General features: G+C 42.5%; 1 protein-coding gene across 21 annotated transcripts in view; it reads left to right on the top strand.

Annotated features, from left to right (window-relative positions):
• The window catches only part of DTNA (dystrobrevin alpha), a 415842-nt gene extending 393822 nt beyond the window's left edge, over positions 1–22020 (top strand). For 11 of the 21 annotated variants that reach the window (XM_043889354.1, XM_043889355.1, XM_043889359.1 and 8 more), the window contains 5 exons: positions 5400–5559; positions 7372–7461; positions 10246–10414; positions 12956–13088; positions 18364–22020. In XM_043889354.1, the coding sequence (XP_043745289.1) occupies positions 5400–5559; positions 7372–7461; positions 10246–10414; positions 12956–13088; positions 18364–18582 (771 nt within the window). In that variant the 3' untranslated portion in view covers positions 18583–22020. Of the gene's footprint in view, positions 1–5399; positions 5560–7371; positions 7462–10245; positions 10415–12955; positions 13089–15036; positions 15086–18363 lie in introns of all 21 variants that reach the window. The other 10 variants (XM_043889375.1, XM_043889374.1, XM_043889373.1 and 7 more) reach the window with 2 other exon arrangements.
• Positions 22021–27644: the final 5624 nt, after the last annotated feature.

Raw genomic sequence — 27644 nt, 5'->3', positions numbered from 1 at the left:
AATGTATGTATGTATGTATGTGTACACATATACATCAGAATATATAAGCTTTTCTAATTTGACCCACATTTCACACACACGCACAGACACACACACACACATACACACATGCACACACATGCGTGCACACATGCACATACACACACACATACACACATGCACACACACACACACATGCACACACACACACACATGCACACATACACACTTATACTCTTTCTCACTTTAGCTAACAGTGTCTCAATCAGGAGAAGAAAGTCACACATCATTCCCAGTTCCATCTCCTGCTCCATTGTATTCTCTGTTTACAACAGAATGGCCCGATTCACTGGGGAAATCATGGTCACTTAGGTTCCTGCCTCTTCCAAACATTATGAAATATGCACAGGTCAGAAATAATAGATTTTACCAGTTTAGGTTCACCTTCCATCAGGTCCCCTGCTTGTCCTCTCTGGTGGGTAGCCTATGGAGTAGTGAAGTGATCAAAAATGAATAGGGGTGGGGCTGGTTTCCATCAGAAATAAGCAACTGTAATATTAGGACTAAAATCTGTGTTCAAAAACATACCTCCCCAGCCTCTCTCTCTCTCTACTCGCCTCTTCTCTCTGTCTCTGTCCTCTTCCTCCTTCTCTCTCTCACACTGCTTTTTAAATTAGAAATTGTTAACTAATTCTTGAAAAGTAAAAATTGCCTCTCTGCTTAAAAAGCCTTACAAAATGGTCCTCTAGTTCAGAACGAAGGCTGAGCCCCTTGAGGGACACCGGAGGCCCCCACACCTGGCTCCAGCTCTTTCCAGCTTCATCTGTACCACGCCTCACCGCGAGCCTGGTGTATCAACCCCACGGCCTCCCAGCACGTCTGCAGTACCCCTCAGACTCCCCAAGCCTTTTCCCCCCTGATACGCCAAGCCCTGGAATGCTCTTCTGTCTCCCACAGTACTTCCTCTTTTCTGCCGGGAAATCTTTGCTGTAAGATGCAAGGCACGTGGTTCCTCCTGTCTGGCCAATCAGAATTAGGCAACTCATCTGCATCTCCACGTGAAGCCCTGTGATGATAATCAGGGTGGTTTGGAAGAAAGGGTGAGAAGAGGGTCGAATGTCACTAAACAGGCGGCCACGTAAAATCAGGCAGGCCTGATTGCACTGCATTCTCCACCAAACCTGAGAGGCTGACTTTCGGGGAGTGGGTGACCCGGGTGGGGGACAGTCCACAGTACCACCTCCCCTTGTCTCTGGACCATCCGCTCTGCCATTCCTCCAGACGGTTCTGGTTCCACAAAGCGACACTTGGCACTTCTCCTGAAGCCTCCTTCCTTTCTGGGACAGAGTGGCAACCCAAATCCTTCCTGGAAAGAAAAAATCAGAAAATTTATGGATCTTGTCAGACTTTTTAAAAATTGATACAACAGCAGGTTGAGTGGACTCTCAGAGAATGGAGGGTAGAAATGAATTTTTCATTTATTCTCTGGGAAGAGAGCTATTTTAAATTTGCCAAGTATGATGTATGGTTTCCTTCTTCCATAAATCAACTCTCTCCTCAGGAATTTGAAATCTATATATTGATCCGCATGGACCATTGTCCCTTAAGTCTTTGCTCCATTAATCACCGAGTAATTTCCAGGAAAGGATGTTCACAGAGATTATTCACTCTAACTCTTCTAAAGTTGTTACCCAACGGCCATGCCTCATGACCAGGCCAGAGGCCACAGTCCTCTACAGGATACACCTGTGAAAATGAAACTGTCCCATATTCACTCTTCTACCCCAAAGCTAAGAGGCAACTGCCTTCCCTAGTGGTCCAGCCAGAACAGCAGTCAGGAAGGCCTGATATGGTATCCCCAGCAGTAAGTCTGGAAGTGAAAGTGTTAGTCACTCAGGCATGTCCAACTCTTCGAGATACCATGGACTATAGCCCGCCAGGCTCCGTCCATGGACTTCTCCAGGCAAGAATACTGGAGTGGGTTGCCATTCCCTTCTCCAGGGGATCTTCCTGACCCAAGGATCAAATCCGGGTCTCCCACGTTGCAGACAGACGCTTTACCATCTGAGCCACCAGCAAAGCCCCTGGGGTCTACTATGCATCGAACTGGCCAGTGTCCTGACAGAGGGAGGTGGGCCCTGATAACCCAGGGAGCCCGGATTCTACCCCCAGGTCTAGGTAAAGGCTGGTCATGACTGGGGAAAAGATGCAGCTGAATCTTTACTTCAGCAATGAATCGTCCACCTAAGTTCTTCACACAATCAGACTGCTTGTAATTGCACCAATTAGAGATTCATTTAGGAGATAGTAGCTGTTAGTCATTCACACACGGGTGTAATTTAGACTCAATCAATTGTTTTTCCCTTAACGCATAACCACAGTCTGTTATTTTTCTCTTAATACAAGACTACTCATGGGAGTTTTGAAGACGGGAAACAGGCAGAAAGGGGTAGGAAAAGTTTTGGAGACATGGTGTTAGGCAGGGAGAGCAGAGGTCAGCGTGGTACCCAGAGGTGGCGTGGTGCCCTGTGCTACCCTGTGGCAGCATCCCCGGGAGCATCGCATGGTAGAGAGCCGGGGGGCACAGGTGTGAGCAGGGCTGGCATGCACTACAGCCATCAGATCCTGAAACACAGGCCCACAGCCCCAAATCCAAAATCACTGGGTCCAGAGATGCTTCACAACTCAGAATCTGGTTTTAGAGACTCACTACAGTGCAGACAGCACATAAGTAGCCTCATAGCTGTTATGAAACAACACGTGTAGCCCACTGGATTTCACATTTGCAGATAAGAGACTGGGGGCCCGTATTTCTGAAGTGGTTGATAAACAGCCCGAAGGCTCTTCTGCCACCCTGGCACTCACACCGCTCTCCGTGAGCCGGTAACTAGAAGGTACTACCGCCTGGCCCAGCAGAAAGCCCTAGACCACTGCTCCAACACACTCCCCAGTGCATCCTTGTCCTACGTCTTTTGAGCCTTTAGGTAGCTCACCTTTTCAACATTCGTGACAGTGTGTTTTGAAACACTGATGGAAGGGTGCAAAGGTTGGTCACAGGGCTCGCAATCCTGAGAAGTAGCTGGGGTGATATAGGAAAACCCTGGCCTTGTGGCCTAAAGGCCGGGGGTCCGTTCCAGCTCTGTCCTTCACTAGCTCAGAGACCTTGGGTAATGATGACCTCTGAGCCTCAGTTTGCTAACCTGAGAAATGGGAGTACTCATACCTCAAGTAGTTGTTGAGACGATTAAGTGAAGTAGATGGGATTAAGGTCCTTTCTAGACTATCAATGGCTATTGAGATATAAGCTACTATCATGCCTAGCATTGATTAGTGAGAGAATAAAACAAACCTAGGCATGCCAGTATGCTCTAGAGACTATAAATTGCATACAAGAGTGGAGTTTTATTATTTTTTGAACCTCCTATCACAGAAGAGGATGTGGCTTCCAGGGTAGAGAAGGTAGCCCACCCTGAATAGCCAAGAGAAGGCTTCTTCCTTTAACCCCCCTGTCCAACTTCCCATGGCCAGTCCCTCCTGCCAGCTGCATCTGGGTCCTTGGTAAAGAAAACAGATGAGAAAGGGTGAGGAGCCCTGCTAAGAGCCCTGTCTTGGAAAGGATGCACAGGAGGGTTGCCAGGGAGAGGCTCCTGACCTCAGAGGAACTGACCAACACGTGTCTCCTTTAGGGACCCTCCACCAGCCATAGACCATCCAGGCCATCCACAGCCCAGGGCAGGCAGAGCACCTGGGCTCAGGCCCCAGCCCAGGCCCTCTAGCCCCATCTCCTGGACAGTTCTTTTCACCTCTCTGAGCAGTGTGGTCCATGACGGCACATTTAGCCTAACGGGGCCTACTTCAGCTTGGAGAAACACCAGTGGGAATGTATGTGAAAACCTTTCATACATGGCAAGGCATGACTCAAAAGTGAAGTCATCACCTATTGGTGTGAGATGCAGGGAGGTGTCCATGTAGCTCATCAGCAGAGGAATCACCGTAATGACCTTGAGCTGCCCAAGTTCGCTAGGGGAAACCAGGTCCATCCTGGAGAAGGCTGGGGCAAGGGGCTGCAAAGCATCACCAGCAGGCAAACTTCACTTCTCTGGGCCTCACGGGCCACTGCAAGGTACTGTTGTGAGTGAAAGAGTGGAATCCTCAGCATCTCAAGCATCACATGAGTTATTTTCTGTTTTGCTTCATTTTTAATTCTGAATTTTTCTCAATTTATAGATTTGACTTTTATGTGTGATGCTGGAGCCCTGGAAAGCTAACAGCATGGCAGTTTACAGGATTGATGTTGTGTGTTTTAACTGCAAGCAGGCAAACCCACAGCAAAGACCTAAATGGAATATTCCAGGGCGCTGCTCTGGTGGTGCATGTCTGGGGTTTGAATGGGGTGATGATGAATCTCTGGAGCTTGCTGTGAAACAGTCCTCACTCTCCCTGGCCAGCCCCAGTGGGCTGGAGTGCCATTTATGTGAACATCTAATCTGTTGTATATGCACTTCTTAAATTTTCATGTTTGTGCTGACTTGACTGCCTTTGTAAACTAATTATTAAAACAGAAAATGATTCCAAGAGACCTCATTGTAGAGCCAAACCTGTGAAATTCAAGGTGTGACAAGTCTCAGAATGATTTCCTGCTGAAGGTTGGAGTGAGGAGATGAATGACTTTTAAGTTGTTTTCTCCTTTTTCTTCACTCATTTTTAAATCCCACTGTTCTTACTGCTAGAATATTGCTTTTTCATAGGTGTAGAGAAAGACAATTCCTACAGGAAGCATTACCCCCAAACTGGAAACCAAGATTTCTATGTTTCTCCTTCTAATTTGAATCCCTGAATCAAAGAAATTCAACAGTCAATTTTTCCTGTAAAGTAGGGACTAAACAATTTACACCTCATTTGAGTCTTAATTTGAGACTTAATACACACAATATGGCATGGCATGATAGGCACTATAAATTATCCTCTGCAGATGATGGCAAGGCAGACTGGTTGAAAATTTAGGAAGAGCAATACACCACATCCATCCCAAATAGGCTCCGAGTTTATATTTAAAATTTTTCCTAATGTCTTTTTATTCTGTATAGATCTTCCCTCAAGGAGAAAATAAACACCTTGAAATTATCACTGCTTAACAGTAGTTTCATTACGTGGGCAAACATCTCATATATTACGTAGAACAGTGAATGTGGTACTAATCATCTCAGCTTTCGGTTTGTAACCCAAACTTCAGACTATGTCCAGTAAGGTCCTAAACTGCACCTGCAACTCAAGTTGAGCATTGCCATCTCCATGACCTAGAACTTCAACCCGCTTTGGAATTCCATTGTCACGGTTTTTAACACTTAACAGAGGCACTGGGAAGGGCATTTGGCATCTTCTTGGGGAAAACAAATTAATGACTTGCCTTGTCTCTCCAGACCCAGGGGGCAGGCTCCCCCCGATCCTCCCCTAGCCACACCATCAGCAGGCCCATCCCCATGCCGGTGCGGTCCGCGTCCACCTGCTCCACCCCGGCCCACACGCCTCAGGACTCACTCACGGGGGTAGGGGGAGACGTACAAGAGGCGTTTGCACAAAGTAAGTGGCATTACTATTATTATCATTATTACTTTGCTGTGTTCTGCTTTATGTGACCAAAAAAAGTCGCCAAGGATTGCGTGGTCTACGGTTATCAGAGCCAGTACCGAGGATGTTCTAGACTGTTCCACTGCTGTGTCAGAGCCAGGCCTGCAAGACCTTTTAGCAACTCCCTACACTGATCTGTTCATCCCTTCACCATCTTATCTTCTGGCTTCTCTTGCCCTACCCCGTTTTTTTAATGAGCCTTTGCTCCTTAAGGGAAAGGAAAAAAATCCTTCCAACAGTATCCCTAGGAAATTATATGAATGTAATCCATTTGAAGATCCTGCAAGATATTTCTGGCTTTCTTCATTTTACATGAAAGGAAACTCAGAATTTGAGAGTAAACAAGCCCATCTCTTTAGCACAGAGGCAATCGAAAAGGATGCTTAGTCATCTTCCAGATGCCTTAGAGAGTTGACTCATTGCCTCTGTGTTCTGGGGCTGGGAGGTGAGGCCCCCACAGTTCACAGAGGAGGGCAGAGAGTGAAGTGAGATGACAAACAGCATTCTCCCATCGCTGCCTCTTCTAGTATTATATGTACTGCGAGGGTGTTTCTCTTCCTGCCGAAGTTTATCTGTAAGCCAGGTATTTGGAATCTTGAGCCTCTTTTTCAAAGATATTATGGACTTAGCCCTCTATTCCATGTCCACCTTGCCCCGCTCCCAGGCCAGCCCACAAATATCCTTTCAACCTTTGCTGTTGTTATTGTTTAGCCACTCAGTCACACCCAGCTCTTCTGCGGCCCCTTGGACTGTAGCGCAGCAGACTCCTCTGTACACGGGATTTCCCAGGCAAGAATAAGGGAGCGGGTTGCCATTTCCTTCTCCAGGCGATCTTCCCTACCCAGGGATCAAACACAAGTCTCCTGCACTGGCAGGCGGATTCTTTACCACTGAGCCACCAGAGAAGTCCCGGTTTGAACCCTTAGTGTGATGGAAATCTCATAATAATCTTTCTCAACCATAGAGAAATATGGTCTAAGTTCCAAGTCAGAGTACTTGGCATACATCTTCTGCCCATGTCTTGGCAGCAGGAGCAAGAATCCTCACCCCTTTTCAACCCCCTGAGGACATTCGGTACACAGGGTTCCCATTCCCAAGAGGTACCTGAAATAGTCGGGGGAGTTCGGGGAGCCCTGATGGGAGGTGGAGGCTGAGGTGCTGGAGGTCAGAATTTGATGCACTTCAGCCACCAGATAATGGATGCAGCATCAGTAGCAGCTGCTGGGAAGGCACAGCTCTGGTGGGAAAACTATGAGGGCAATACTTAAGTAGGGTGATCACATATGCTGCCGGTTTACCTGCGACCATCCCAGTTTGTGCCAGGTCACCCAGTCATTTTTTTAAGATTTATTTTTTTTTTTATGTGGACCATTTTTTAAACTTTGATTGAATTTGTTACAATATTGCTTCTGGTTCGTTTTGGTTTTTTGGCTGTGAGACATGTAAGATCTTAGATCCCCTACCAAGGATTGAACCCACATCCCCTGCATTGGAAGGCAAAGTCTTAACCACTGGGCCACCAGAGAAGTCCTCATTCTTGTTACTAATACCACCCCTGTCACTTGTAAAATTTCCCCATCAAAGGCCATTGCCCTGAACACAAAGTTTTTTTTTTTTTTTTTCAGGAAATGAACCAAAGCACTTCTGAAAAGAAGTCTTGGAAGTTTTCTTGCTGTAGAATTTCAATGGGAATGATAAACAGCATAAAAAGTTGGGGAAAAGGAGAGTTTTGAATTTTTTTTTCCATTATCATTCTTTCCTAAGGCTCGAGAAGAAATTTAAGGAATGACTTACTAGTAGCAGCAGATTCCATCACTAACACCATGTCCTCTCTCGTGAAAGAGTTGAATTCCGGTAAGTCCCTGGTCCCCTCTTGTCTGTCTGATCATTGCAGAAGGACCCATAACTTCTGTTAGGGATCTGCTCATAGAATGCTTAGGTGCAATCTTTTTAGCTGAAAACTCTGTATTCTTATCTTAAGATGTTTATTGTCTGAGTGAGAAATGTGAGACCATCTTGAGTTTAATAATTAAAACTTTGTGGGTAAACTTTTAAGAAAGGCCTCTGGAGATTTCAGAATGATCTTTAAACCTTATTTGTTGTTGTTGTTCAGTCTCTACGTCTTATCCAACTCTTTGCGACCCCATGGACTGTAGCACACTGGGCTTCTCTGTCATCCACTATCTCCCAGAGTTTGCTCAAATTCATGTCCATTGAATTGGTGATGCTATCTAACCATCTCATCCTCTGCCACCCCCTTCTCTTTTTGCCTTCAGTCTTTCCCAACATCAGAGTCTATTCTTAACTTTACTTATTACTCCAAAAAAAGCTAATAAGTCAGAATTGTATAAAGAAGAAAGTAACATTTACTGTAAGTTAAACTACTCTGGTTTAACTGTTCATTTAATGTTTAATATTTAGGTTGATTCCAGTTATTTACAATTAAAAACAACTTTCCTGTTTAAAAGAGATCTTCTCATTGTCAAGTATATAAAGATTTTTTAAAGATCTATGTGACATTTTGTTGGGATATTAGCTTTTTTAGTACTGTTTATATTTTGCGGATGAAAAGACTATAAATACATGTTCAATGCAGAAAGTTTGAAAAATGCAGAAAAGGATAAAGAAAAATATTAAAATTGACTTGTGAATCCAGAATCCCATGTGAGTGCCTGTGGCTGATTCATGTTGAAGTATGGCAGAAACCATCACTATACTGTGATTATCTTCCAATTAAAAATAAATTTTTTAAAAAATTCAGAATTCCAAGTTAGCCACCGTTACATGTATCATGACCCAATGTGACATGATGCTGACTTATTTTATAAGGTCAAATGTCTTATTTACTAATTTAGACTCTGTTAATTTGGAATGCATGGCTATTTGAATGAAGCTAAACTGAAATTTGGGCTTCTTAAGTGGCTCAGTGGTAAAGAATCTGCCCGCCAATGCAGGAGACAAGGGTTTGATCCCTGGGAGAGGAAGATGCCCTAGAGAAGGAAATGGCAACCTACTCCAGTATTCTTGCCTGAGAAATCCCATGGACGGAGGAGCCTGGTGGGCTATAGTCCATAGGGTCACAGAAGAGCTGGACATGAATTAGCGGCTAAACAACAACAAACTGAAATTCACCTTTGCAATATCACCAAAGAAAGATCTTCCCAGAAAATATATAGCATAAAATTGCAGTACTCTTTATCCTAATAATACTACAGAGTTTTAAAAAACTTAACAGTGTTAATATACAAATAAATATCTTGCTAGTTAGGAATACATTTCATCTATTCATGAAAGCCCTACTAGCCATATGACTGTTTTTCAGGACTGTGGTTATGTAGTTGAGATTACAAAAACTGTAAAAATAAAACTTCAACATTAATAAAACATCTTGATTTAAATTTCTGAAAGTCTCTATAGAGTTAAAATAATGAAAATTGTTGCTATTATTTTAGATTAAGATTACCAGATAGGATAAAAATGACATTAATTAATATATATATCATGGTTAGTGGCATATACCCACTGCCCTAGCAAATGATGAATAAAATGAATACATTCTCATTGTGGACGTTTCAGAGTACTATTAGTTTATACTCTTACAGTACTTTGAAATATTAAGTGAATGTAGTATTTTAGGTTTGTTTATCTTAAGTTAAAGTAGATTTTCCCTAATAGTTTATGGAAACCCCAAACAAACCTTTTGGCCAACCCAATAATATTAAGCAAAAGTAACAACAGTTTTAATGAAGGGGGGAAAAACAGAATGCTTGGGGAATTGTCAGTTATTAAGACAAAAATTCCTTATAGTATTATTGAGATTTTAAAAAGACAGTGTGTGTGTGTGTGTGTGTGTGTGTGTGTTAGTTGCTCAGCTGTGTCCAACTCCTTGCATCCCCATGGACGGTAGCCCACCAGACTCCTGTGTCCATGGAATTCTCCAAGTAAGAATACTAGAGTGTGTTGCCATTCCCTTCTTCAGGGTATCTTCCTGACCCAGGGATCAAACCCAGATCTCCCACATTTCAGGCATATTCTTTACCATTTGAGCCACCAGGGAAGCCCAAAAAAGACAATACTGTATTCTAAATGATCTTATGGTTCAGTTCAGTTCAGTTGCTCAGTCATGTCCAACTCTTTGCAACCCCGTGGACTGCAGCACACCAGGTCTCCCTGTCCATCACCAACTCCCAGAGTTTACTCAAACTTATGCCTATTAAGTTAGTGATGCCATCCAACCATCTCATCCTCTGTCGTCCCCTTCTCCTCCCACCTTCAATCTTTCCCAGCATCAGGGTCTTTTCAAATGAGTCAGTTCTTTGCATCAGGTGGCCAAAGTATTGGAGTTTCAGCATCAACATCAGTCCTTCCAATGAATATTCAGGACTGATTTCCTTTAGGATGGACTGGTTGGATCTCCTTGCAGTCCAAGGGGCTCTTAAGAGTCTTCCTGATCTTATGGCAATTCATGTCAATATCAATTCTCATTTTGAAAAAAAAATGAACACTTACTTGACTTGTGTACAGTAGCTGGTCAGTGTTTTACACAGCACAGGTTAGTTTATGTTAAACCTAGCCCTTTATTAGCTGATCATAATAAAATCTAAGACATTCTTTACTTTCTTCAATTGTACCTAATAGAGGTGGGGAGTGAAACTGATAGTAACGTGGATTCTGAATTTGCACGGACTCAGTTTGAAGATCTGGTCCCATCACCAACCTCTGAAAAAGCTTTTCTAGCACAAATCCACGCCCGAAAACCTGGGTACCTTCACGGTGGAGCTACCCCAAGCACCATGCGTGGGGACATGTGAGTATCTTCTTTCTGGGGGTGTTTCTTCAGTAACAGAACACTCTGCAGGGAGCATAGGAAAATAAATACATGGTTGCTTAGTTTTTCATTTTGGAAAGGAATGACGCAGTTTCCTTTTCTTCCAGAAAAGGTAGAAGGGTGTGTATGTGCTAAGTCACTTCAGACATGTCTGAATCTATGCGACCCTATGGCCTGCAGCCCGCCAGGCTCCTTTGTCCACGGAATTCTCCAGGGAAGAGTACTGGAGTGGGTTGCCATGCCCTCCTCCAGGAGATCTTCCTGTCCCAGGGATCTAACCCACGTCTCTTGTGTCTCCTGTATTGGCAGATGGGTTCTTTACCACTAGCGCCCCCTGGGAAGCCCAGGTAGTAGGGTGCTTCGTTTCAATTTCTCATTGTGGCTTTTCCTCCTAACAATTTCCAGAGTATCAGTAATGAAAACCAACCAGTACCTATTGAGATCCTGGCCCGCCCAAGGCACTCAACCAGTTAGATACAAAATAGCATCAAAAATCACTCCCAGCATCCCAGGACTCATAGACTAGTTCAGAAGATAAATCATCCCGTCTTCCAAATTTACTAGATTCACTCTTAAGGGCCCCGGTGATACTAGAGAGGCCTCTGTTCAAAGTGAGTGTAAACATCATCTATGCACTTGTGATTTGAATAACTAAATGTATAAAAATCTCATTATAAAGAAGTCCAATTTGCTTGACTTGTTGAATATGTATAAATCTGACCTTCAAAAGACATTTTGCAAAGATTTTCATCCAATTAGGTTTCTGTAGCTTGACAGAAGCCAGTAGAATCAGTGACATTCCCTACTAGACTGTGACCTTGGATCCGCTCAAAGTAGTCAGGCAGAAAAAGTTAAAGCTGAGAAACAAAGACAAAGCAAGGACAGACCTGCAGAGCCCAGCTTGGGAGGGAAAAGCATAAAATTAAGCACGTTAAGTAAGTGGAGTCCTGAGAAATATGGACAGGGGCTCACCCAGAAGCTGGAAAAGGGAGTTGATAAGCAGTTTAAAAAAAAAGCTACAGAAGGGTGGTGGTGCTGCTTAACATGAGAACTGCAGACTAGTCTACAGAAATAAACTGTCTGTTTTAAAGACCCAAAGAAGAAATTAACCAGAGGCCTTTCTGGTGTTTTGACTCCCCATCCAAGGAGTGAGTAAAAAACCAGTAATAACGGGAAATTAAAAATAGACATGATTTCAAAGCCAGCTGTGAAAAGGCAGAGAGCATAATATCAAAACAAAACAGTTATAATTTTATGTGGCAGGAGGCTGCTGCTTTTAATTGTAGTTTGCTTTCTTGTCCTTCCCTCTGTAGCTTAGAATTATTTGATTTGTTTGTTATTCAGACTGGTGAACTGTGATCAGTTCAGTCTGGTAAATAACATTAGCTATGTGATTTTTTATAATTGAGCATTTACATGGTGGTGACCTAAAACTTTCTTGATCCAGTTGCAAGGTCCAAGACTGTAGCTAAAGCCACCCCATCTGCTGTCCCTGGCAGACTGGTGGCAGGACCGGCGACCAGCAGTGCTGTGACGGGGGTTGGGAGGGGAAAGTTTACAGAAGCCTCGCAGACCTATTTAGGCTGGCCCCAAACCTCTAAAAATAACAAGAACATGTCGTACAGATATAAATAAACATGAACATTGGCATTTACGTTCCAACCCAGAAACTTCTACTTGACCACTCTTTTTCATTTTAGGGGATATTTTAATATCTGTACTATCTAAGCATGTACTGTATTTTAGCCCAAGAATATTTTAGTCATATGAATTAGGTGGTGAATTTATATTCAGTCCCAGGAAGAACTTTATATATACTTGGATGAATAGATGGAGAGTCACACATTAGTGAATGAGACCATTCTTATCCATTTGTTTCATGGTGGAATTGGACAATTTAAATGGATTTCTTAAAGTCAGAGATAGTATACATCTTTAAGATCAAGAGCTGTGGGTTAGAATATTAGTCTTCCTGACATTGATTGACTGATATTCTGAGCCTTGATTCAACCATAAAAATACAGCACATGGGTGCATGGGCCTATATACATGCAGAACACAAAGAGGGTTAAATTACAAACAAATATCCTTAGACATTATTTCACTAGAGGGCTCACTTCCCTTATAGAAAGTGTTCTTGGACTCCATTTTTTTAAGCCCCCAAATTGAGAAAACTGTATCCTCTCAAAAGATAAGTCTGCCTCTTTTTTTAAGAATGACAAACATTTAAAGGGCAACTCATTCCAGTAAACTCTAGGAAAACAGGTGACAATGGTCACCAGCCCACCATAGAAAACTGCCTATGAGAACTCCTTGATCATATATTCCTCTAAACTTCCAAAGCATCTTTCAAGTTTTTTTCATCATGTCAAAGAAAATCCTGAGTTGAAGTAAACTGAAGCAAAGAAGTGAATTAGAGACAAAATAAATGTGCACCCAGAACTACAGGTAATACAGGAATTCCACTCATATTTGCCTTTTAAGATTTGCTCCAAAATGCCCTCTGTGGTTGACTCCCAGGGTTACAGAAGATGGGGACCCCTACGTGCGGCCAGAGGATGAGAACTATGAAGATGACTCTGTCCGGCAGCTGGAGAACGAGCTGAAGATGGAGGAATACCTAAAACAGAAGCTACAGGACGAAGCCTACCAGGTACCGAGAACCCACCCCACTTCGTCCCCCACCCCCCGGTGACCGGATCTTTTACATTATTCCAAAACTTGGTGCCTTCTCCTTCCTTCCACCCTCCCTTTCTGGAATATTCTGACAGGACTCCTTAGTCCATGAATTCTAAGACAGGGGAAGGTTTAATGCTTCTTAAAGCTGTCACTCACCATGTATTCCTATAAATTCTGAGCTGGAAAATGAAAAGAGGCCTTCCATAGTGATGAATAGTTCATGACCCTCCAAGATCATTAGGAAAACACTTTTTAAGAAAAGATACAGTTGGCTTTCCGTATCAGCAGATTCAGAATCTGTGGATACTGAGGTTCAACTGAAAGGGACTTTGAGTATCCATGGATGGGGGATCCATCTGTGGGATGGGGGTATCTTGGTACCAGTCCCCCATGAATACTCTGGGATTCTATGCCCTTGGATGGGCCACAGGGCACAAGGAAATTGACTAAGCATAAGTATACCTCTGTCCTAGAATCACTTGTCTCAACTTCCCTCCCTGCCTGCCTCGTATCAAATGTTAAGAAGTCAAAGAGTGACAAACCTCAGCTAGAAATGTTGGGGGAACTGTAGGCCCCCATTCAGCAGGGTGTGGTTGGACAGATTGTCATATATCCTGGATAGCATGTTAATCCATCTGAGGATTCACCTGACATAACACGTGCAATGGAGAATAATATTATCCTTACAGGGACGCATTTTCCCCATGGAGATTGTTCTGCTGCCCTGTTTATTTACCTTGTATGTTTCCCTTCCCTGTGCCTTGCTGGAGTTCTGGGAGGACAGGGGTATTTGGCTGGTTGAGACCTACTGCCCCCCCGCCAGGCCCCAGTGGGTTATTTTATCAGGTCAGGCTTTCTGTCCAATATCCAGATAAGTTTTTTCCACCATCTTAGGAGCAGTAGCTCTCTCTTACTCTGTTATTGGAAGAAAGAAAAGCAGATAAAATAAGTTTTCTACTCCTCATACATCTGTAGATTGCTTGGAAATATTTTCCTAAGAAGAACAGAGCAAAAGGGAAGTCTACCAACCCCACCTTGACAATATAAAATGGAAGTTTTGCCTATGTGGAATGTTCCAAAACAGTTGTGTTTCAGAGATACTCCAATGTAGGCCTAGGTAAACAAACAGTGACCAGATATGTAAAACTGTACTTGAATCCTGCATAATCAGACTTGCCTCGAGTGCACACCAGGGAAGGATGTTTTTCTTCACAACTTCTATGGCCTGTCCACAGGAGGAAATTAGCCTGCATAAAGCCCCTGGGTGTCTCTGGGAACTCTGAGGGGTGGCATTCCTACATATATCTTCTTTTGGCCCTGCTGTGCAGAAGGAGAGAGAGATGTGGTTAAATAATCAATATTCTGGTTCATGCTGTTAGAGGCACCTATTAGACCTCCCTCTGGGAACCCACATTAGTTTCTGGATTTTGGTGACAACTGTAACTGAAATTCTTATTGTTTTAAAAAAGAAGGAGTCATTTCATATAAGGTATTAGATTTTTATTTATTTCAATGAACTAGAGAGTATACAAGCAAAATGAAAGGAAATTCTATTAACAGCATCAGCTTCCATTGGAGTTCCTGCCATCTCTGGTAGATTTTAAGCTCCTTCTTTCTCCTTTCTTCTCTCTTCTCTTCTTCTCTCCTTTTCTCACCACAACCAGTGACTTCAAAGAAAAGACAAAGAAAAGGGTGAAGAGATTGTAACGGGTCCATGTGTTATATGCCCTGGAGAAGGTTGAAGTGGTTTTTCCTTGCCTGCTCTATGAGTTGTTGGATGGGTCAGAAAGTTACTTTCGTTTCCTGGATTCTGTCTGTCTATCTATCTTTCTGCATGGCTTCCAACCAAATAATTCACCAGCTTGACTGCATCACAGACTTTACATGTCACCTTTCTTGTTTGTGTCCTTTGTCACCCGCAGGTCAGCTTGCAAGGTTGAATGCAATATCCTTTTATCACTCTCCTCTCAAGTAAGTATCCACTTATTTAGGAGGAAACGTGGTCACTGTAAAGTGGATTCTGATCACTTGTAACCTACATGCACAATCACTGTCTCTTGGGCTTTTTCTATGGTAAACTATCCTCTTTCCCTGCTGATAGCAAAGAATCATCCTGGGCCGTGAAACATATCATTCTAGTCCAGTGCTGATTTACCAGACAACCTTGGGAGTTCACTTTTTACTCTTTGAATTAGGAAAACTGGCAGAGGAATTTCTACAACCCAAAGATGCCCCAGAAATGTCCGGCTATAAAGCCAATTTGCTGATCCATAACTGCATCCAAGTTTTCAATCTCTCTGGCACTTGAGAGAGAAAAATTCAAGCTTGCTCAGCACTTGCAGAAATGAGTCAGCTCCTTAGTCCTGCTGTACTTAGGGCCCAAAGATCCAAGTGTGAGCCTTAACCAGTGAAATCAAGAACATTAATTACTAAAGAAAACAAAAAGCATAGAGGGAAGCTTCCACAGCCCTGTGTTTCTGGAACAGCTAATTCACACCCATCATGGAATTCAGCAAGATCTAAATTAATTTAAAATACCTTTTCTGTGGCTTGTGATCCCCCACCTTCAGAGATTTACCTAAATACATGGGAAATTCTCAGTAGTTTTTTTGTTTGTTTGTTTTTTAATTTAAAGGGACTAGCATTTGATTGGCAAGGACTACTTGACTATAGTGGTCTGAAGCTTAGGGTCTGGACTCTTAACAGACTGATTTCAAAAATGAGTTCCATCAAATCCTAGCAGCATAATCTTTGAAAAATTGCTTAGACCTCTATGAGCCTTTGTTTCCACTGTACAACATGTATCATAATACCTACCTCATAGAGGAGGTGTACTCCCTGGGATACACCGAGTTACAGCTTAACTGGTGGCGGACACACTGTCGTTTCATTCTGAGCGCACACATACATGCCTAGCCCTGTGCTCAGTGCTTTATAAGCAGCTCAGTCCCTGGGAGTGACAGTAATTATTATGTGAGTGTATGAGAACCCCCTAGACTCAGAACTAGCTTGCTCTCTCTACTTAAGTGAATAAGCTTTGGATTCGGCTTTGTGCTATGATTTGACACACCTTTAGTTACACTGTCCCATGAGTCTGATGGTTTCTCTGGCTCCAGCTTGTGGCCATTTAGATGTCCCACATTACAATTCAAAACTAATATACCTCTCACGGTCATGACTGCAGAAGACCAAGGACTTGTAACTGTTTTAGTTCTTCAGTCTATTCCCACCCATGGAATCTCATATGTCTTCAGTGCAGTTGAGAGGAAACTCAACCCTGGCTGCTAACTTGAAAAAGGAATATATGTCTTCTAAATGATATATCAATTAGTAATGAATACATTCTAGCTGAAACACTGCTGACCTCCTGTCTTGGTCCTCAGGTTAAGATGAAGCAAGTAAAAATCAAGGTGTAATTGTTATTATGAAATATGTTTTTTGAGCTGTGAGGCCCTTTTGGTATAAAAGGAAGGATCTTATTGAGTACATTTTAGTCTGTCTCCCTTGGACTTGAGACTACTACACCACGAGTTCTCCTGATTCATCATGACTACAGTGAAAAAGAGCAATTTCTGAAAATATTCACTCCTGTTACTTTTCCAGAGGAGCAAGACATTTCCTTTCATAACATTTTCTTTCTCTGAACTCTAGCAATTTGATCATTTTTGTTATGCACATTACTTAAACATCAGTAGGTAGTTCTTATAAAAATATACTTCTTTAAAAACCCTAATAAAATGCCTTTGACATCTTTTATTTAGTTGCCAAGTCAGGTCCAATTCTTTTGCCACCCATGGACTGTAGCCTGCCAGGCTCCTCTGTCCATGCGATTTCTCAGGCAAGAATACTGGAGTGGGTTGTCATTTCCTTCTCCAGGGGACCTTCCCAACCCTGGGATCAAACCTGTGTCTCCTGTGTTGGCAGGTGGATTCTTTACTACTGAGTCACAACAGAAGCCCCAGCCCTGGACATAAACCAAGATAAAAAGCAGTATTTGGTTCTTGTCCATAAACACCAAAGATTTTAATCTTCAAATTTTATTTCCAATAAAACTTAAAACAGCTGTGACCTCTGCTACTTCCTGCATCCTTACCTACCTAGCTGGCCTTCCACAGGATTCTAAATATAAACCAGTCTGTCACCAAATCACCAAGTCTGACAAAATTAATTTAAGATCTGATGGAACACTGCAGTAGCTTTTTATCCTTGCAGCTAGTTCTGCTGCTGCTGTTGCTGCTAAGTCACTTCAGTCATGTCTGACTCTGTGCGACCCTATAGACGGCAGCCTACCAGGCTCCCCAGTCCCTGGGATTCTCCAGGCAAGAACACTGGAGTGGCTTACCCTACTGTAATTTTTCTTGATGAAACCAAGAAAGACAGCTGAGACTGTAGAACAGTCTGTTGAAATCTATTCACTGGCTATACTGCAAGACTGGAAATTATCCCAAAATATATGCATCTCTTCTGCAAGGGTCCTAAAGTCAATTTCATCAGCTCAAAGTCAATTAGGCATCCACAAAGCAGAGCCCTACGTAACTAAGGGGCAAAAGGTGCAACACCAGAGACATGGAAGACCCATCCTCTGCTCAAGAAAATCCTTAGGCCTCTTTGAAGATAAATATGCACTTACCAACACATTAACAAGAGCTAATGGAGAGAAACCTGTTTTATTGCTTTTCAGCTAGCCACATGGGAAGAAACGGTACACATAAAGCTTAGCACCCAAATTAGAGTCCACCGTGGTTCCATTTTGGCCCACTCAAATCTTAGGTTGGTCCCTTTTCCATCCCTCTGGCCACGTGGTACTCCACTCACCTTGGCCAGCCACATCCTAACCTCAGAAATTGGAGGATGGAAGATCAAAGGTGGATTTTTTTTTTTAATTAGCATGGCAAAAAAAACACACAAAATTAGCATGGCATTCTGATGGTGAATCAGTGCTTTCATCTCCTTGTCCAAAGGACAACACAGATATTTCTGTTTATGTTACTTGAACCTTCCAGATGCCTTAGGTGCCCACTAGGCAAGAGTCTCAGCATGGAGGATTCTTGTCCTCTCTTCTACCGGAAGGTGCAATAGCCCAGTGGCCCAAGACATTCATTGCTGATTGTCAGAGGAAGAAAGGAGTCTGTGTGTGTGTGTGTATGTGTGTTTCGGGGTGGGGGAAAGGGAGAATTCTAAGCTTCATAACTCTAATCTAGAGAACAGTTTCCATCTTTAAAAAAAAATCACACATTGCTTATTCCCAGGCAAGCTATAGTCAGACAGATGCAAGTAACAGGAGAGCTGGTGATGAAGGACACAGCTGCACCCCCAGAGGAGAAGACGGCAGCCTGGCAGCAGCCTCAGCTCAAGGAACAGAGGACCCACCACATGCAGCCGCTCCCGACAGACCCCCGCCCCCTAAAGACTGTGTTCTGCCGACTATAGTGCAGCTAACTTTTTGTTCTAAATTTTGTAGTTTATAGATGTGTGTTTTGAGAAGGAAAAAAAGAATAATAAGACTTCTGTTCAAAGCTAACTTATCAGCTACATCTTCTGTAACACGGCTCATCCCTCGAAATGAAAACACAGGCTGAAATCCCATGCTGCTGTTACTTGCAATGGCAGTATTAACAAGCATCTTACCTTTGCACATGATATTGAACCTGGTCAGTTTACAACGACATTACTAATACTGTTTATAGCTAGGAGTTTCATTTCTGAATTCTCTGAGATTTTAGCAAAACAGTTGATTATATACACTGTACATTTTTTTTTCCACAGCAACTGGAAAAAAAGCAACCACTTGCAGTTATTCACTGAGCCTAAAGGATTTGGTTCCCGAGGGTACAGACTCAGAGCCCCAAAGCCAAGAAGGGTCCTTGGCCTGCATGGTCTGCACTTGTCTCCAAGTCTCTGAGAGCAGAGGCTTGGACCAAACCCACCAGGAGAATCCAATCTCTGCGGCTTCTTTCCAACTTGGGGTTGTTTTCTTTCAAGATACTCTTAGCCTATCAGCCATAGAATTTAGTGTAAATATTTTTTTTTTTCCAAATAGAGATCATATTCCAAAAAAAAAAAAAAAAAAGGCAACATTCAAATTATATAGAATCTAGTTTTTAAAATCAGCACAGCTCTTCTTAAAAACTGTGAACTCTGTTTTGAAATACTCGTTACTAAAGCTGTTTATAAACCACAGGTGCCATAAGATCCCCCCCAATGGACTCAAGTTATCTCTGCTCTTCCACGGCTGGTTCCTTTCGGTTTAGCTTTAGGGAGCATGTTTCTAACAGCACCGCTCATCCACCAGTTCCCCTATCAGGTCGTTTGGAGGCCTTTCAGCTTTAAATGTACAGGCTTAAAGTGCGCTTGCAAACGTTCGCTCTCCTTTTCTTTCTGAATGTGTTTTGCCTTAGCTGGCTACCTGGTTTTCTGCATGCAGCCTCCTGTGGTCACGTGAGAGGAAACAGGCTTTCCTAAGTGGAGCTGGGATTTTGCACTCCGTGAAAAGCTGATGTGCAAAAGAACGGTCAAGGAAGGGAGAATGAATGACTCTGTTGATGGTCCTTTCTGAGGGCCCTCTTTGGGGAGCACCAAAGACCTCCCTTAGGGATTCTGGGGAAATGAAAAAAAAAATCTTCTACTTGTTTCAAGATTTGATGAAATAAAAATCCTGCAATATAGTAGATACATTATCCTTTAATTGGCAGCTTCTCTGAATTCCTGTTTCTCCTTTAAAAGAAAGAAGAGAACATCATTCTAGAACAGTGGTTCTTGAAATGCGGTCCCTGGACCAGCAGCGCCAGCATCACCTGGGGAATTTATTAGAAATGCAGATTCTTAGACCTTAACCCCAGCCCTACTGAATCAGAAAAGGGGTTGGGGCCCCGTCATCTGTGTTTGAACCTTCCAGGTGATTCTGATGCATGCTGAAGCTGAAGAACCACTGCTTTAGAAGAAAGTTGTGTAATAAAATCTCTGAAAAGGCCTTACTCAGAATAAGCAAGAAAGGTTCTAAGTCATCCTCAAAGTTTGAGCGATTTGATTTTGCTTCCAGGGTTGGCAGAAGCCTTCTCCCACCCCACAGAGTCGGTAGTTGGTGGGTGCCCCGCTGAGAAGTGACATCCCAACTTCTTCCTTCTTCCTTCCCAGAGGGTTCTCAGATGCTCCCATCTCTGTGTTGGGTCAGACACCACCTCCTTGACTGCCCTCAGGAACAAAATCGCTTGCCTTGGGGTTAGTAAAGCTCTCTGTTGGCATTAGCAAGGAGCACATTCTGCCCCTTGATGTACTTAATCATTTTTCCCTGGAGAGCCAGCCTGACAAATGTCCCTGAGAACAGGCTGACACCAAAGGGACACAACTGCACAGTTCTCGGATTTCTTTGCACAGAGGGATGTTATTGCAGGTTTTGTTAGTGTATCTTAATGTTCATCTCCTTCCCTCTGCCCATCCTCTGTGAACCCATACCTCTCTAGATGGAGCAGGTGGCCACTGGTGCCTCATACTCAGTACTTAAAACCGCTACATCCCAGCTACCTACATGGCTGTTGGCTCTGAATCATAGCTGGGCAGTTCTCAGTCTCAGAACCCTGACCCTGCAGGTGGCACTCAGCCACTACCTGGACCGAGCTGACAGATGTTATCATTTTGTGTTTCTGCATCATGTTTGTCTAAGGTTTGGACTGTTCTGTGGGTAACCTTCCTGCATCGTAGTGTTCACTGCCAATTCCATCCCACGGTTGTCGATCCCATTGTACGAAGTCATTGCAAGGACGCTGGAAACTGCTGCCAATGACCAATTCCTGACTAACCAGCCACCTTTTCTTTCTCTTAGCTCCACGTCAGCCCTGAGACCAGACTCAAGCACCCCTGTCCTGTAAACGAGACAAAATGGCGTGCGTTATTTTGGGTTTTTGTGTTTTTGGGCGGGTTTCTTTCCTTGGCTCTCCAAATCTACTTTTGGGGCCTGTTCTAAGTGCAAACCCAGCAGGTGTCACCTGTCCTGTCCCTTAGGTACAGTTCTGTCTGGCGAGGATCGTTTCTTTCTTGTTCCACGATGAATTGCACATCCATCTCCATTAGAGGTGATGCCCTATTAATGAGCACTGGTCTAACACAGCCAACCCTCCCCCACGGCGCCATGTGAATGGAGGGAGGGAGGAGGGTGAAATCTACTGTAGGGGATTCAGGAATCAGTTGTGGTTGGTCAGGACGGAAGTCGGGGTAAATGTGGTTGGTCAGAGGGAGATGTGCTGGAGATTGTGAAAAATGGATTCTCGAGTGATCTACTCTAAGACAGGGAAGGTTCATTTGTAAGTAGTAATGTGAACTGAACTACATAAGAGTGTGGCCTTTGTTGTGATATACTATGTATTTTCTTATATGCATGAGCCAAACTGTTGCATCATAATTTAGCACTGATGTCTGCTTTTATTTTGATCATCTTTATCCACCCTTATTAGTTCTTGGCTGTTAACTGTAGGTAGACGTTGTAAATCCAGCAGCCTTTGGTTGCTGCAGTCACCTTGGTTCGATTCCACACAAACTACAACTACACCATGTCCTCAGAAGAAAGGGCATTTTTACCTTTGAACCAAAAAGAGGGGAAAAAAAAAATCAGAGGTATCACATCCTGAGGCTAATTAACTCTAAGACATTTTTAATTATGACTACTGTAATTTGACGCCATTTGAAGTAACCAATTCAGAGACACTAAAGATTTCACAACATTCATGGGTATGTAACAAAACTACTATTGTATGGGTTTTTTGTATTGCTGTTAAGTATTGTTTTGTGTGTATGTGTGTGTGTTGGAACCTCCTGGGGACATGTTATATTTTGAAGTGATTAAACTATTTAATTGTGTGTCTATATTTTGGAATGGAATTATTTCTTCATTAAAAAATGTTTTTAAAAACACTGTCTTGCGTATTTTGTTCTTTTGTTTCAATGAATGTTTCCTAAAACAACATGAGGTTAGTCTAAGAAAGACAAGTCAGTGTTTAGAGCATGAAGCTTGGACTACTGATTGAGGATCAAGCAATTGAGGTCAAATATTTCACCTTTTCCTGCCTTTGAGGATGCAGTTTTTTAAAAAATGAGATACTATTCTGCTGCTCATGGAAAGCCTTGTGATTAAGATCAAAAATCCATACTCCCTCTCCTTTTTTCTCTTCCTCTTCTTTCTTTTCTTCCCCAAATTCCAAATGTTGGGAAAAAATAACTAACATTTGTGTAATCCTTTACAACTTCCAAAAACCCTGTTTCATTTACATTTGATCCTCACATTATCCATTTGAGGAGTACTTAGGCATCCAGATGTATAACTTACGGTGCTGCCTTTGTTCTGAAAAAATCTGCAGACCAGGCTGAGATGAATAGACTAGGCATGCCATCAAACAAGAAACAGAGGGAAAAACACAAGAAATTTCCCACTTCTGAGAAGATGGTGCACTTTTCGGAGGAGTTTCAGGAGTTAGGCTTCTCCCTCTATGCAGGGCTATGGAGACTTCACCTCACTCCCAGTAGATCTTGCATCAGCCGAGATCAAGATTCATCCAAGGAGTTGTGCTCTCAGTTCCTTAGCGTTGGTTTAATTTCTACTGCTGTCTTCTGGTTGCCCTAGCAACACATATTAAACTTTGCAAATTATGTGTTCTAAATATTATCCAAGCAAGTAAAGAAAAACTGGGAGGCACTGGAAAGATGAAAAAGAGATTTTTCAGAATCAATTTTTTTTTCCTAAGATGTCAGATCCTGATGCAAGACTGTGATATACACCAAGAATCCCCATCGCCCAAAACATTCCCCTAAGATTTCATTGGCATAGTCAAGAGCAGTGGGGCAGGTCTGGTTGTCAAACATTGGAGAAGCTTGGGGCAAGAACTTTTTCCCTGGTTCATAGCCAACTTGGGAACAATGATCCTCTGAAATACAAAATCCTTAATAGTCTTTTTTTAAAATGCTGCTTTGAGGGGAGGTTAGTATGAGAAAAGAGTAATATTTCCCCCTATTGCAAAGAGATCCAAGAAGCTTCTTTGATGAAGAGGGCTCAAATATTTTAGCAGGATAATAGGAAGAGTATAATTTTACCAAAAAACCTAAACCAAGGCTAAGATACAATACTGAAAACTCCATGTAAAATACAACTTAACTTCCTAGTTCTCAATATTCACTACAAATAACCATACTTGTTCAACAGCAAAGACATTTTTCAAGCCATTGTGAGGGTGTCTGTACTATGAACATTAGTGGTATAAAGGACAGCCTTCAGTTTTTTTTTTCCTAAAAAACTACAAAGTCAGGAGGTGGGGAAGAGAGAACCCTTGTACACTGCTGGTGGGAATGTAAATTGGTGCAGCCACTATGGGAAACAAGATGGAGTTTCATTTAAAAACTAAAAATAGAGCTTCCATATGACTCACCAATTCCACTCCTGGGCATATTTTTTTAAATTAATTTTAAAAGGTGCATACACCCCAATGTTCACAGCAGTATTATTTACAACTGCCAAGATAGGTAAGCAACCAGAGTGTCTATCAACAGATGAATTGATAAAGAAGATGTGTAAATGGATAAGGAAGTTGTGCTACATTTACACGACAAACTATTACTCATTACTCAGCTATAAAAAAGAACACATTCTGAGTCAGTTCTAATGAGGTGGATGAAACTGGAGCCTAGTATACAGAGTGAAGTAAGTCAGAAAGAGAAACACCAATACACATATACACAGAACTTAGACAGACGGTAACGACTTTATATACAAGGCAGCAAAAGAGACACAGATGCAAAGAGCAGATTCTTGGACTCCGTGGGAGAAGGCGAGGGTGGGATGATTTGAGAGAACAGCATTGAAACATGTATATTACCATATGTAAAACAGATAACCAGTGCAAGTTCGATGCATGAAGCAGGGCACGCAAAGCCAGTGCTCTGGGGCAACCCAGAGGGAATGAGGTTGGGGAGGGAGGTGGGAGGGGGGTTTAGGGTGGGGGGGGGACACGTGCACCCATGGCTGATTCATGTCGATGTATGGCAAAAGCCACCACAAGATTGTAAACTAATTATCCTCCAATTAAAATAAATTAACTTTTTAAAAAAAGAAGATGTGGTGTATATATATATACAATGGAATACTACTAAGCCATAAAAAGAATGAAATTTTGCCATTTGCGGCAATGTAGATGGAGGGCATTATACTAAGAGAGACAAGTCAAAGACAAATACTATACGATATTGCTTACATGTAGAATCTAAAAAGCACAACAAACTAGTCCGTATAACAAAAAGGAAGCAGCTCACATATATAGAGAACAAACTAGTGGTTACCAGTGGGGAGGAGGATTTGCAATATGAGGGTGGGAGAATGATAGGGACAAACTACTAGGAGTAAAATGGGCTACAAGATTGTACTATACAACACAGGGAATATGGCTGATGTTTTGTTATAATGTAAATGGAGTATAACCTATAAAAAAATTTTTAAGCATGCAGTTGTTTTTCATATTACTACTTCGCATAAAGCTAAGTTGCAATCTGTGATGGTGAGAAGTGTAAAACTAACAGAATTTATTACAATACTGTAGCCTCTTCCTAGCCTGGCCTGATGAAAAGATTAAGCTTTGTACTGGATTAGCCGAAAAAAGTTTTTATGGAAGAACCGGAACAAACTTTTTGGCCAGTCCAACTTAATTGCTTGGCTATTCATCCTTCCCGACTCTACAATGGTGGTGAGCAAAGTCTGCACTAGTATGGAACATCACTGGACCCAATGCCGAGCCCAAAGTACAGTAAGTAGTTGGGCAATAAATACAGAAGATATTTAAAAATAAGGAAGACACACCATTCCTCAGGCTACTCTCCTAATTGTCTGCAGTCACAGCCAGGATTTTTAATGGACACGTTGGAAGAGATGAAAATTGATCTGGAATAGACTCTGGTAAGCATCGGAAGTAGGAGATTGAAGGGGCCGGGCTTGTGCTCCAAAGCCCGGTGGTTGTGACGCTCGGTTCTGAGAAGTGGAGACGCTGATTTGTATTCCAACCTCCCAGTTTCAAAAAGACCTGATAACAGAGCCAGGAGTCCTCTCAGAAAGTGAGTCAGCAGTTTGCCTGAGACTGACCCAGTTTTGCCCTGAAAAGCCTAGATCCTGAGAAATGCTTCAGTCCAGGTCAAAGGGAGGAACCGGTCTCCCAAGAAAACAAGTAAAGGAGCCACTCATGCATCAGGCAGCAACAAGGCCCCATGAATTCTGCATCATAAAGCAAGTAAGATATTCTCCTACTGTGGGACATTTAGAAAGCAAAAAAGGCTTATCTACCATGAGTGTACCTTCCTACCATGAATGTACCTTCCTAATCGAAAGTAAAGGTCGCTCAGTCCTGTCCAACTCTTTGGGACCCCACGGACTGTGAATTCTGCAGGCCAGAATACTGGAGTGGGTAGCCTTTCCCTTCTCCAGGGGATCTTCCCAACCCAGGGATTGAACTAGGTCTCCCATATTACAGGCAGATTCTTTACCAGCTAAGCCACAGGGAAGCCCAAGAACACTGGAGTGGGTAGCCTATCCCTTCTCCAGCAGATCTTCCCAACCCAGGAATTGAACCGGGGTCTCCTACATTGCAGGCGGATTCTTTACTAACTGAGCTATGAGGGAAGCCCCATTCTAATCAAAAGTTTCATGTTTAGGAGGAAGCTTCTGACGCCCCACCAGGATAATATTAGCTGCAGAATTCACTACAGTGAGAACACCCATGGGTTTGTTCACCTTGGGGATTTCTGAAATGAGATGACCTATAGATAAGACTTGTTCAAACATCCAGATGCTAAGGAGAGTCTGCAAAAATCAAGTTGAATTTGGGCATAACTGACTGTGAACTTCTTTTTTTTTTTTAAGAAGTGATTGACTCTTTCTTTTTTGTTGTTGTGTAGTTGCTAAGTTGTCCAGCTCTTAGCGACCATGGGTTTTGACCAGGCCTTTAACTTGACCTCCCATTTCTTTGAAGAGAGGGTATTTTTCAGCTCATCTAAAAGCAGAATCGAATTCTTTAGACATGAGTTCAGAGAGAGGGGCCTAAGGCAGTTCTGTTTTCACCATTTCTTTGTTCTATCCCTTCTCTCCACTGAGATGTGAGTGTTGGAACAGACTCTGGAAATAAGCATATAAGGTTGGACTGTACAGAGAAAACCTACAATCTGCCTCTTAGAGATTTTTCTATTTATTGAATCAGGTACAAGCTGTAAAATCTTCTGTTCTCAACTTAAAAAGCAGTACCTCATACATATACCTGAATCATTTTGCTATACTCCAGAAGCTAACACAACATTGTAAATCAACTATATTTCAATTTAAATAATAATAAATAATAAAAAGTACCACCTCAATATTTCTAGAATAGCTATGAACATGGACCAGGAATTATATATCATTATGCAAGTTGCCTGCCTGCTAAGTCTCTTCAGTCATGGCCGACTCTTTGCAACCCCATGGACTATAGCCCACCAGGCTCCTCTGTCCATGGGATTCTCCAGGCAAGAATACTGGAGTGGGTTGCATGCCCTCCTCCAGGGGATCTTCCCAACCCAGGGATTGAACCTGAGTCTCTTATGTCTCCTTCATTGGCAAGCAGGTTCTTTACCACTAGCACCACCTAGGAAGCTCTGTGTATCATTATAGGGTGATCCCAGCCTACAATTTCTGGAAGAAATTAGTTATAACATATACTCTTTTTAACTCTCTAAACATATGAAGTTTTGAAATATATAATAAGCAATTTCTGATGACCCAGAAAAACTTGGGAACATACCACAAATTACAAGAAAAGCCCCACGACTTCCTGTGTGAGATGCTTCAGCAGTTACCTCAAATTCACCTCTGATTGAACTTTCATCCTCACTAGTAGTTGATTACTCATTCAGTTCAATAGCAAATGCCAATAAAGAAATTTTGGGCTGTTAGACTTACACAAGTATAAATCAGTCTTACATCAGTTTTACTTAGCTTTATGTACAAATTGTATTCTTTGAATGCAAAAAAATACTAAACATCTTGATACTTTTGTATCAGTGGAGATAGTCTTCTGATACCTATATAGATACATACCCATTCATTATAGCAACCAAAGTGAAAGTGAAAGTGTTAGTCCCTAGGTTGTGTATGACTCTCTGCGACCCCATGGACTGTAGCCCACCAACCTCCTCTGTGCATGGAATTCTCCAGGTAAGAATACTGGAGTGGGTGGTCATTCCTTTTTCCAGGGGATCTTCCCCTGCAAGGGATCAAACCTGGGTCTCCTGCATTCCAGGGAGATTCTTTACTGTCTGAGCCACCAAGGAAGCCCCAAAGGCCACTGTAATCACAACGCTTATGAGGAATCCACAGTTTTCCTTTTTTGTAAATCAACAGACCTAACCCTTTTGGAGCTTTATGTTTTAATTTCACTCTTTTTGGTTGAAAGAGAGCATTTATGATATAAAGAAGAGGGCCTGAAGTTTATATTTCGATGTGAGACAAGCAATTAGAAAGTATTACTAAGATCTGTAA

Source organism: Cervus elaphus, chromosome 27 (genome assembly GCF_910594005.1).
Source record: "Cervus elaphus chromosome 27, mCerEla1.1, whole genome shotgun sequence".
Classification (NCBI taxonomy): Eukaryota; Metazoa; Chordata; class Mammalia; order Artiodactyla; family Cervidae; genus Cervus; species Cervus elaphus.
Note: the sequence above shows the minus strand (reverse complement) of the source record. Positions and strands in the feature narration are given on the sequence as shown.